The sequence below is a fragment of the Pavona decussata genome, unplaced genomic scaffold (assembly GCF_977016875.1).
Source record: "Pavona decussata unplaced genomic scaffold, jaPavDecu1.1 SCAFFOLD_300, whole genome shotgun sequence".
NCBI lineage: Eukaryota > Metazoa > Cnidaria > Anthozoa > Scleractinia > Agariciidae > Pavona > Pavona decussata.
Window position 1 is genome coordinate 2,740,621 of NW_028145697.1, and position 13,361 is coordinate 2,753,981.

A 13,361-nucleotide genomic window follows, 5' to 3' on the forward strand; every position below is an offset into this window, starting at 1 on the left:
CTCAATCTCCTGTTTTATTGATAGCTGGATCAAGCCAGAAATAAAAATAGGACACGATAATTATAGCGTAGACGTAACAACTCAGCCTCAATTGTAGCATCCTGTTATCTGTTTCTGTTCAAAAGTTTACCTGAGTACTGTTTTCTCGGCATTAAAAAAACTGTAATTCAACATTTCTTCGAATTTAAAGTGTATGTAAATCAATCCACTCTTTACTCTCTGTAAAAAGTTCAGAGTTTCACAACCTTTCTGAGCTGTTTTCCTGTTAGACCTGAGAGGTAGTTGCGATTTTCCTGCTACTTCTGAAACAAATTCATAAGTTAGATAAATAAAGGAAGAAAAATAACAGCAAGTCCACTAAAAAGCCACAACAAAAGTTGAAAACATCCGTAACCTTGTAAACGACGACATTACGTAAAGGAAATAAAGGATGTGAGACAAGTAAACAAATTTAAGATATGTTATGATTTTACAATCTTCGATAGCATTGAGTAGAAAACGAGGAAATGGTCATCCGTTTTAAACAAACAATACTACCACTACGTGACGGCGAAAGAGCAATTTCAATGCCAGTATTTTGGATGGTGAAAATATCCTTTGCCGGGAAAATAATTAATTTGCTCCACTGATCATAGGTAATTTGTATAGACGCAAAATGGGAGCTGAGGAAATATAAACCTAAATTCGTTTGTGACTTAATGTGAAAACACTGCCTACGCACATCAGTGGTAGTCTAGGACATATTCCTGTAGCGATTCTAATAAGAGAGTATTACAATTAATTATGAAAATAGGCGAAAAAAATCGATTGTTTCGAAGTCATCATGACTTCATTTTCAAGGTTGTAAGAATGACAGTTGTGAAGTTCGAAAACTGTCACTTATGTCCAGAAATGCACCTAACCCTGAATTTGATACTTTATATAAGACAGACCTTTTTCTTATGACTTCATGTTTGACAGAATTATTTGTGGTTTAGTAAGAATTAAGGTTTTGGGGAAACCTTATGATGTCTACCAATCATACAGTTCACGTATCTCATTAGCGTGCATTTCTGTACATATATCAGGGTATTTAGCATTTTTAAGCCTTCTGGAACCTTATTTTAAGTCCTTTATGAAGCTATCAAGTGATCTATTATCTAGATGTGCAATCACGTAAGATAACACCTAAACTTAATCAACTGAAAATCAGCTCACGGATTTCACTGCACATTCAGTGAAGCAAAAACAAACTTTCACTGAACCAAGATGATCTCGTGTCCCTTTCTTTTTTCTTCAGGTAAATATCGAGAGTTTTTCGAACGTTTTAGTGCACGTTTATGAAAAGTTTGCATTGTTTGTGGACTTAACTTTCGATACCGAGTGAACGGGCAACGGGTAATCCCAAGCGGCAGGATAGGTCTTCCCCGCTCAGGTAGCCAATCACAACGAAGGACTTGACTTATCTTTTTTAAGACTTGCCTGTTCATGGTAAAATGTGTTACGAGCTATCAAAACCCATGAACTGTAACATAATGATCTTTCCACAACTTTTCAAATAGTTTGCGCAATAGAATTTCCATAATTGCAATGATAGCTTTGTATCAACTCGCAAAGTCTTTGGAACCGTGATGAACTACACGAATTCAGTGGAGATGTAGAATATTAGGGGCTGGCATAGCATAAAGGTAAACTAGGGTGTATTGTGTCGTGTCATAACCGAAGTAAAATTATTAAACAAACTCTACTCCTTTAAAGACTAATAACTGTCAATGAAACTTGTCCGTAGTGACATAATAGAGGAGGTTTTGACTGACCACTGAGCAGTGAAAACAATTTGCGTTATGCTGTTCTTGAAGAACTTGAAACGTCAACAGAAAATCACGCTTGAACAATTTTAAGTTAAGTAGTCTAAAACATTGTCGTGACACGCTATCCATCGAATGGGAAAAATGAAGCAATCCTGTTGCACTCCCGTCATTCTCCGTTAAGTTTTAGGGGAGGCATTCCTGATCTTTGATAAATGCAAAGAAAGGTGAATTGATTTCGAGGTTTTTCTTGTCGTGTTCTAGTGCGTCAAAATCATTGTAAAATTTCCCGTTGCCTTAACTTGAAATGGATATCCTAAAACAGCAGAATATCCATAAAGACTCACGCCAGTTTCTAAGCCCATCATCTGGTAATTTAGTGAAGTAAACAAGGCCAGTTTTGCGCTTGAAGGACTTCACGCGTCTTCGAGCACGGCCGTCGCCCCATTGCCACTTCACCAGCCATACAGAAACTGATTTTTCATGATGGAAGTGTTATTTTGATCAACATAATAACGGTGCCACGGATGATATCTTACCGGTGGTTGTACAGTGCTTTTTGCTTTTTGGTTGGTTTGTGTTTTGGGGGTGCATTTGGCATTTCAAATTTTAGGAAGGTCCTGGAAATGAGTTCCCAGATTTTAAGTGAAACATGTCGCAAACGACAAATCAACTTGATCACGAAACAGGTAGCGTCATCCGGATAACACAAGGGAAACAACAAAACCGAACTTTTACTTAAATATGAATCAAATGCTATTTTTCTTTAATAAGCCACAAATTGCATTTAAGATCGCTGATCGTGAAATCATCTCTAAACGAAGAAATTTGTGACTCATAAATTGTAAGGCTGGAATAACCTTCATACCTGGGCTTTTTGCGTGGAAAGTGAAATTCAATAATTGCCCCTCCATAAAAAAAAACGTTTAGTTGGATTCGCTTCAAAATATTTGTGATGTTGTTGCCTCCTAAACTATCTATAAAAGGACAAATTAATGACTTCAAAGTCGTTGAGAAGAGAGGCTGGTTTCCTGTTTATAAACTGCGCAGGTTTCAAACTTGCAACACATCAAAACATGTGTACACTGATTGTTTACTGATGGCGACAGACACAAAAACATAACCATTTTACATTGCGAAATTGTTTGTTTCCTTTATTTTGCCTAAAAGCGGTGAAGTAAATCGGCTATTGAGCCTGGAATCCTCAACGAACGAACAAATTTTTGACTCAAATTCACAGACAATGATCGGGGATGGTAAGATTCTGTCACGAAACCTCGTTTAATACATTTCAAACTTTACACAGGGAAAGACTCGGTACATATACCTTAACATAATACGAACTAAACCGAACTCACAGAGATGTTTCTCTCGAATAACGAAGATCTCTCTTGGGAATAGCGGAACAGTGGCGTTAAAAGTCCCAGCAAAATCTCGTGGCTCATGAATTAATCATAAACCACGAGGAAAAAGTCATTAAAAGTCGTTTCCTGATCTTATAGAAACACTTATGCCGAGTCCGGAAATATTCTACTCCTTCTGTAATTTAAATAGAATATATCCATCGATAGTACACGCAATAGGTATCGGAATGTTTTGCTATAATTTAAACCTCAGAAGCCAAAGCGAAACAAAAAATATAATTCCACTCCTGTTTCAATAAACACAGGAAGTAATGTCTGGTTTGTTCCCGAAAACAAAACACTTGAAGTATATCCTGGATAGCCATTAACGGAAATAGAACATCAGTGAAGATTACCAAGATTATCAAAATGTTAAGAGAAAGGCGTATTTTGGGTCTTGTTTCCATAACAGTAAGTTAGCCTCAGCTGGCTCTATGAAATCACAATTATTGAACGGAAACATGTTTTCCACTCGACCCCGTCATGACGACGCCACCGAATCATTTGTGGCCATGAAACTTTGCCACAACATTTTTTGTTCTTCCGATTTTCCCCGGACATGTCCTCTTAGTCTCCTGTCTTTAGAAATACCTTTTAACCTTGAAGATTGTTCAGAAGCTATGAGGCCAATATTAATTAGCCTTGTATAGTTTTATTAGTCATCTTTTCTAGAACACAGATCCTGGGCCATTAAAAGGCATGTCTTTATGGTCAAGTATCTTATCTCTATAAATTACTGTATTTTATAATTGCTCTACTAGACTCACAAGAAATGTTTTGTCTGCAGGATTTTTTGCGATGGGCGCTATAATTGTCTTAAGGACAGTGCTGCTGAATATCTTTTTCATACATTACAACAAGATATAAAATTTTGCCCTACGAATTACACTTTGAGTTGTCCTCCAAGGAAAAACCCAATGTTTCATATCGTGGGGACAAGACGATTCCTTTAAATTGATATCAATTTTCCTATTGTATCAGTTCTGTTTATAACACTTGTCAGTTTTATGTCGTGAGATCTGTATTTTTTGAGTATCAATAGCGCCACGAGTGTCATAATCATGACTTACACCTTTGTTGTCACTCTTCCCGATTCCGTAGAGTTTTGTCTGGGTTATCCTGATAACAACATTTTTCATCTTCTTTAAGATCCTCTTCCAATTTCTTGATCACTTTTTTAACATCATCCTGCATCAGCCTGCTTACAAGCCAATAGTCCGGCAATAGACGTTATGAGTTTTAAAGAGCTATTTCTTTTCACTAGAGATTCTTTAGATATCTGTTAATCGTTCTCTAACATGATATCGTTGACAATCTTGACACACTTCTGGACTTTTTGATTTCTACCAAAGAAGTTTAAATCAGTATAAAAGAAATCACATGAGATTTGAGTTTTCAGAAAAGGATTTAGTGTGAAATAGTGAAATAACTCAATTTTAATATTTTAATGAGAAAATTCAGGGGGCGGATACAGAAAATCCAGAGATTCTGTTTTACAACAATTCTGGGAGCATTTTTGACCAAAACTCAAGGCTTCGGAAAAGAGACTTTAAGAGGAGTTTTTTAAACGATTGAGTGCATAAAACCACTTGAAAGACGGTTACAAAAGCTTTTAAAAATACAAGAACAAAAGAGTGAGCAGCGGCCGATAAATTAGTCTTTTATTTTCATGGAAACAAACCACGTGATCTTCTCAGGGGAATCGATTGTTTGTCTTTTTAGAAGTGAATAATGCATGTCAGCGTGAATATGACCAATTCTAAAAGAAATTGCTCTCCAGAGTACCGTCATATGATCTGTAATGGGGCAACAAAACAACGAAGCGAATAAGGATGGTGAGATTGTGAGAAAATAACAAACGCCGTTGAAACTTAGCTTGGAAATTTATAATAAAAGGAAGTTTTGGAGAAAGCTGAATACACACGGAGCATGTTACTTTAATTCAGACTGGCCCTAACTCGATACTGGAAGAGATTTCAATAAGAATTTGATTTTATTATTATTATTCCGCCTATGACAATACAGAGAGTCAGATAATGAGAAAATTAAAGTGTTTTTAGGCAATGCTAATACAGTAAAAGTACAGTAGGCTAAAACATCCTGTCAAGGTGTCTTGCTGATTGAAATGAGAATATTATCGCAATGCTCCGATTTTCTGTAAATAACAAACTACAGGCAGTGATGGATTTTCCGTCGAATTTGATTTCAGGTTCTGGCTGCCTTGATTGGCTACCTCAATTATTTTGGGCACCAAGATTTTATCAAGATGTCTAACAAAGCCAATTTGATTTTAATATGTTACATTATTTGGGATACTGGCTGGTTTGTGTCCATCGTTTTGAAAAGGCCTTCGATGCTAGGCCATCTTTAATTAACAGAATAAAACACGTTTGCATGGTGCAATAAAGGTGCGAAGGAATAAAAGCTTTAACTCTTAGTACTTGAAAGAGAATTACAGCAAGGAGATCCATTTCTCCTTGCCTTTTAATTAAAGTTATAAAAGCCCTTTTAACCTCCATAAGAAACAACAGGAAAATCATCGCAATAGACCTTTATCACTCGGTGGCCATGTTGAGTCTCAGGGGAATAAAAAGCTTTGTTTTCGCATGGCAAGCCTCGCCCAGATGCGAATTCAGTGTGAGGCTTGTCGTGCAAAAACAAAGCTTTTTGTTCGCCTGATACTCAACATGGCCGCCGTGTGATAAAGGTCTATAGAGGTTACAAAAACTCAAACAGACCGGCTTCCCTGAAAATAACCTTTCTACTGTTTCTCACGGGATAGTGATTCTTTTCAAAAATTTACGTTTAAACTCAACCATCGAGGAGCTGCTGTGGCCTGGAACCCAACATTGCAAAGAACTGAGTCGCAGCTCAGTGGTAGAGCATCCGTATCAGAAGGTCATTGGTTCGACTCCACACTTGAACTTTGCCTTGTCCCTGAACGGCTTTCTCTCAAGCCCTCACGATCAATTCGTTTCGGTGACGTAACCCAGGCGAACGGCCGGGGATACAACCTCGTTCACAGGGTCCTCTCTCTTCCTCCCTCGAGAATGGACCTTGCCTGCCTCTGGTCACGTGGCACCCAAAATCCGGGTCCTTGGCAAAATTTGTGGTTAGGGAAGGGTAGTAAAGTTGTCGCTTTCTCAGAAGGGACCGAGAAGGCAGCTGCGAACTTTATTACAACAAGTGGTTTTACAACCAACCACACCACTCCCATAATTTAGACTCAGGTAGAGTATTGTTAAACTAACTCAATGTAGTTAAGATGTTATTGTTTTGTATTGGGTCGGTCTGAACAGGATGTCCCCATGTACCACAGGGCTTTCTTCTGCTTTGACTACAACTTTTTTTCATACCACCAAGCCATCAAGCCAATGTGGCCTTCCAACTCTTCAAGACAGTGGAGCTGCTGAATGTGAACAGTTATATCTCTTTAATTAAGCGAACACTTACCAGATAAGCGTGGAAGGGTGGGTCGCGTGTCATGTGTCGTGGAACGTGGATCAAGTGTCGTTGCTCAAACGCTGCGGGTCGTCGATGAGGATCGTGATTGGCTGTTAAGGTTCCCTGTGGTATATTTTTTGAAGGGTTCCGTGCTGTGTTTATACAGCACTTCATATTCTAATTTGAACTCTCGAATAGTACACCCATCACCTATTGTTATGCAGAAGCATCTAAACATAAACATAGTACAAGGTATTGCGAATCAAATATTTTATGACAAGAACAGACCTGGTAGTTTATACTTGGGAAAATACATTAGAGGGAAGTATTTAATTGGTTTTCAGTTCGTTATTCTCCTTACCCGCTGATCGAACACTCTTTGATCAGTGCTGCCAGTTTATTGACCAGCAGGCGTTTTTTGTTCCTGAACTTAGGGACGGTGCCTACTAATATCGAAGTATTTTTGTGCGGTTTATGACTATGCGGGAAAAGCAGATCTTAGGAAGGCCTATATTGGAATCCAAAACGAAAATTGGGGGTAGCCACGTATTTTTCAGAGATAACTAAGCAATAATATCTCCAAAAAGCGCCAAAATATGAAGCAATGTATGGGATTTTTTTCCTAAATTGAAGCTTTGTTAACTCTGAAAAATGCATGGTTACCCCCAATTTTCTTTTGAGATACCAAAAGCGTTGCTAAGTGCTACCTTCTCCGCAAAGTTTTAAACCGCGCAAAAATATTCCTGTATTAGCAGGCACCACCCATAGAGTATCTCGAGATGCGCAGAACGTATGCGCAGTAACAATAGTAGGCACCGTCCTTAAATAATTTGTTTTTTCGTTCGATGACATAGATGAAGTTGTCGAAGAAGAAGATTGGTAACAAAAGGTAGATGATTGTCAGTCCAGCATATAATGTTTTTGATTTGTATCGAGAAGCTCAGTGTTCAATTAATTAATGTTGCAATGTTTAAATCAATTTGCACGGTTGAAGAAATTGAGGGTCAGAACACGCTGGTTGGTCAAAAAACTGGCAGCACTGATCACTTCTTCACTTGCCAAGAAATTTGAATTGGATTGAGTCAATAAAGGAACTGGTCAGTGTTTAAGGAAAATAAAACATGGTGGACACTGAATTCGCTTCAATGTGATGGACTTATCTCGTTACATGACAGCTTTAATGAAATTCTTCCAGCGTTTTTATTACGATCAAATTGGTAAGAAATGTTTAATCTTGCTTCGTGGAGAAATTTCAAAGCAATAGTTACCTCATTTCTTGGTTTGTTGCTAACATTTGTTGATGACATGTTCGATGACAATATGGCCGAGTTAGTCGAATGTCACGTCACCTCTTACTTGTGGAACAGAAACTAGATTGCAGTCAATTGTTTTTAACAGATTTTCACATAAGAATGATGAAAGTTCCCACTGATATGTAAAAGAGCCTATGAATACGAGCCACTTTTGCCTGAACTTGGGCTAAATTGAATGTTGCGACAAGTACTCAAAGTAGACAAACTTTGTGCCCTCGGATTTGTTACAATAATTTTATAAACGATGACCCCTCACGTTTATAAAATGATGAATTGCAATCATAAGCTTTAAAAAGCTTATGATTGCAATTCATCATTTTATAAACGTGAGGGGTCATCGTTTATAACTATCGAATCAGGAGGTTTGAATGATCTGTAATCTCCAGACCTAACAGCTGTAAGTCTTGCAAAAAGGACGATCTCGCCAGTGGGTTTCCAGCACAGCCAGGGGTGCAAAAGTGCGAATCACAAAAATTTTGACAAAATTAAATTGCTCCATTCGTATTTTATATTTGTTACCTACTTGCCAAGAGAATTTGATGGAGGAGTTATCAGCGAAATCTATTTTTTTTTTTTTTGATAAAAACTGAATGTTAGGGAGAGTCGCTCTTAATGTATCATTGTTATGCGCGGGTGAGCATTTCCGTATGAAACCCGCGCACTAAAAATTATTAAATTATTATTAAATTATTTGTTTCATTATTAAATTATGTTTTGACAACAGGGAGAGGGCCATGTCGCCGACTCCATGAGCATCTTTAAGCCTGTCAACATGTTCACGAGACTAAGTTGCTCAGTCATTGAGAAAAGAAGAGTTTGTTTTCGGAAAATTGTAAAAAGAGGTGTTTAAATACTAATACGTCTGCTCATACTGTAGAGGATTCTGATATCTTCTGTCTTTTTTACGGAAATATCATTATATTTGCTAACAAAAAAGGAACTTTTGTGGTCAGAGAAAAGCACGTTTTATTTTAAGCAATGTACGATTTGCATGGAAAATTGACTTTTTGTTCAATGTGTTCAGGATAAGGTGAACGGTTTAACGCCGATAAACTAAAAGTAACATCGTTACAGGTCTTTTTTTAAGGTGTTCGAGGGACCAAATAAACCCATATTTAATTTACCACCAAACTTTATCGTCTTTTCAAATGTTTCGTCAAACTGTTTTGTAAATATGTTTCACATATACAGCGAAATCTCATTAATGTTATAAAGAACGATTCTTGATTTTTAAAAACAGCTAACCAAAAAATTCCGCGTTCATTCAAAATAAGTATTTCAGCGGTTGTCATTTACGTGAAGAACCAGCTCAATATTAAAATTCTCAGACATTGAATTTGGGGATCTGCTACAACTGGACCTCAATGGACAGCAGTGATCAACACAGAACTGGATCCGCACAGTTTAATCACAATTCACAAAATCAAAATCAAAATCACTTAACAGTTACAAAAAGGGTATATTTATATCGAGCAGAACTATTCAAAACAGTTTCACAACAAATGGAATAACTGAACCACGGCGAAAGTTTATATTGTTGCAACAGCGAATCAAACTGGAAAACTCTTTTCCTATTGTTAAAACTCGTTCTATTCAAAAAAACTGAAATAGAAACAGCAGCTAGAAACACAGTTCAAAACTATGGAACGTCTGTTCTATTATCAAGTGTAATCGGATACGCAAATTTTGTTTAAATTCTGTTTAAAAAGCGTTAAAACGCTAGTGAAGACAAATACAGTAGGTCTGCTACAACTACAAAACTAATTTAACGAAGCCTAGGTATCGAGAAAAACAGAATCTTAGTTAAACGAACAGAGATAAGCAATATTTCAAATCAAACAAAAGGTTAAACCAAGAGAAATTATGCAAATAAAAAGAAACGAAAGGTAAACACAATTGACAGCCTATTGTGCCAACAATAGAATACTTGAGCAAACAGTTCTAAGAGTATTTGGATCCGATTTATATTATTTCAGTACAGGCAATCAAGTTTCTAGTTAAATTCTGTTTAACATGTAATTTTTCTCGTAATAAATATTATTTCAGTTTATTCAATGAAATACTAGAATTTATCCTATTAATTTTGCCTTTTGCACGGAAATATATCAATGTTGTCATGGTAACCATCAATCATGTGTTCTTGCTATATTAGACTTTTGTGCTGTTGTACAGTTACATCTATTTATTGAAGGTTTCGACTTTTTCACAACAAATTTCGAGATTTCATGGAATAAACGGGCCTACTGCTCGTTTACTTCGGAGTGTTAACTATCCACTTCTCCGATGATTTGGAAAGAACTAGATCTCAGATTTCTCTCTTTCCTCGGGATATTTCATCGACATCTAAAAAATAAACAGAACATCACACGTCCGCTTGTGGTTACAAATTATACTACCCTCTATGTATAACAATGTTAAAAGGCTTGAAATGAAACACTTGTAAAATAACTCATCGCCAAAAATATTGCAAATGGTTTCCATTGCATAGCACTGATAAATTTAAAAATATGCTCCAACGTCACTTACATTTCTCCGTTTATTTTCGTCGATAACCTTGCGAAATTTCACGATTTTCGTAATTTTCAGGGGCACCCAACGGATCGTTTCGGTAAATTATCTGTTCGGAAGGCCCTTAATCCCCTACAATTTTCTTAAGATAATTTTCACCTCGAACGTTCATGATATGGGGAATTTAAGGCCTAGTGTTTTCGGATTGATAAAAATGTCGTTTCGGATACCAAAAAAAGGTCAACTAAGATTTTCGGAAAGGAAATAAGACCTAAGGTTTTCGGGAAATGGTCAAAAATGCCCTAGTAAATTCGAAAAGACTCAAGTTCCCCTAGAATAACCGAACAGATAAAAATATTATAGCGCGGCCTGAAATGAACCTACAGAGCTTTAAAGGCACTCCATGTAACCTAAAATAGCGTTTCAAAGGATCTGAGAGAAAACTGTCGTTGAGTGCCCCTGAATTTGCGCAAATTTCGTAGTCTCCTCGAGGTCCTTCCTCGGGCGTCATTCCACCTTCTGGTTTTCCTGTATTGCACTCTTATTTCTGTCATAACCCTGAGCTAGAATGCTGTCTACATTGTGAGGTTGCTGCACTGGTTTGGCTGGCATAAATGTTGAGGTTTGTTTGTTTGCACTTGAGAAACAACAAGATCACCTCCCTGAAATCATGTTTCAAAAAAGTGTACAAGAGCGGATTGATAAACGACACACCAACACGGAAAAAATCTAACACCATCATGCCATTTTCACTTAAAAACGAAAAGTTAACATACAACTGAAGAAGACTTATGTACCAAGTGACCCATGAGCCCGCAAAAAATCCCAGCATGAGGACGAATATTATCAGAGCACGGAGCTGCGTGTGAGACGCATGGAAGTGTGTGGAGGAAGAGTCAAGGTTTATGAGCTGTCTTTTTATCTGTTGAGCCTGTCTGTAAATCGTGATAAACATCTGGATGTAAGCAGCGACCATAAACAGAAACGGGATCGCAAAGCAAAATCCAAAGCCTATGCAGTTGTAGACCAGCGACGCGGTGAATTTTGTGGAGTTGTTCCGGAAATATCCAAAGGGTACAATCCAAGAAAGTTGAATAAGGGCAATAAAGAGCGATATCATCCAGATACCTGCAACAACTCGCAGTATTCTCTGGCCTGTTACTATGGTGATGTATTGTAATGGATAAATTACGCTGAAATATCGCTCCCCCGTTATGGCTAGGATATGGAACATTGTGGAAACCGCGCTAAAACGAAAAACCACTGCCTGCGTGATACAAATACATTCGTCTCGAACGGCGTTGCATGCAATATAGAGTGGTATTCCACACAGACCCATGATAAGATCATTCACGGCCAAACTTATAAGTAACGCGTTTGTTTTCGTTCGTAAATGTCTTCTTTTTGCGTACAGCAGTAAAACCGACAGGTTGATAAAAACAACGGCAACACAAAGGACTATTAAACAACCATCATAAATGGGCTCGAAGAAGTTAACTTCTCCGTAGGTGTCAGTGCTTGAATTGTTGAGGAAATAGGTGGAATTTGTTGACATCTCGTCCATCATTCCAACGCTCTCACTGAAGTTGTAACGCGCTGTCTACCTAAAGTAAAAGAGGATAAATAAATATGAAGTTAATATACAAACAAAAAATGCCTCTCCCACGAGAAGGGTTTTTATATTCCTAACAGGATTTCCTATCTGCTTTCTGCGACTCTACTCGAAGAAAGGAGGTGAGGTGTGATGATAGCGATACAAAGAAAGCAAAGAAATTTGTTATTTGGGAATATCAGATTGGATACAGCAATCTGACTAAAAAGCCTTTCACCTTTTTCCACTAGAATTCCAAGAAAAGGAACCGTCAGCTTCTCAAGCGAAGCTCGAGAGTTTCTGGTTACATTTTTTGGAATATACAAAGCAGCACAATAAATCCTTTTTGCTCAGTTTGTTTTTTCAGATGTGATTACAAACTTCTTTCAATTTACTGTTGTATCCTATTTTTACTTCATAACTTCCCTTGAATCTTGTCCTAATGCACAAGAAAAGTAATGAACTCGGACACTCAACAATCTGGAGAGTGTTCCCAATCTTGAGTCACTTATAACTCTTACTGAATTACCTGGCGTCGCCTGTATTGTTGGTTATTCTCTTTACTCTTATCACAAAGTGTTGTTATTTTAAGTTAATATAAAATGCAGATTACTTTGAGGGATGATCAAATTCGCAAATATAACTACGCTTTAAAAGATTAAGGGTATTTTCCCCAATGAAAACCGACAGAATCAGGGTTAATGCGTAGTAACTCGTGGCCGGAAAAAGATTAAAACTAATACACAAATGTTACAAACTGGCTTTTCACGAGTCGATGTCGATTCAAACCAACGCAGAAGAAAGTTGAATCAGTGATAAATAAATGAGAAAAATGAGATATCAAGAGACAAACGGAAATTAAAGTTACACCGTTGAGCATTATGAAACTGACATACGTTCACTGACACTTTGCCTAGTATTTTAAATCGACCATAAACGAAGAATGAATGATTTAAATTCAAGCTAAAAAGGCTTACCTCTTAGACACACCGACAACACAAAGATTATAGTTTCAAATCAGACATTGGCGATAACACGAGTTGAAGAAAAAGCCTCGTTCTTGCCCTCTCTCTAAACTCAAGAAAATATGTTATTTTTCAGATGATTTTAAAGTTATTTTGTCTTGAAAAAATCAGAGGTCGCTTATTACAAACAATTTCAGGTGTTAACTGAACAAAACCTCAAATAATAATCCTTATGCTATATATTACCGATGGCCACTAAGGACCAAGGACGCGGCTTTGATGATCTCCGGCACAGTGAAATATATTAACACATAATTGAAACCATGGTCTGTTACCAGGCTACAAAGTAC

The 13,361-nt window shown here is 37.3% G+C and overlaps 1 protein-coding gene across 1 annotated transcript; it reads right to left on the minus strand.

Moving 5' to 3' along the window:
• Nucleotides 1–10,923: 10,923 nt before the first annotated feature.
• On the minus strand, nt 10,924–12,194 carry LOC146454615 (5-hydroxytryptamine receptor 4-like). Its single transcript, XM_085095222.1, has one exon. The coding sequence runs from the start codon at nt 12,020–12,022 to the stop codon at nt 11,006–11,008; it is 1,017 nt and encodes a 338-aa protein (XP_084951348.1). The 5' UTR covers nt 12,023–12,194; the 3' UTR covers nt 10,924–11,005.
• Between the last annotated feature and the right edge of the window lie 1,167 nt (nt 12,195–13,361).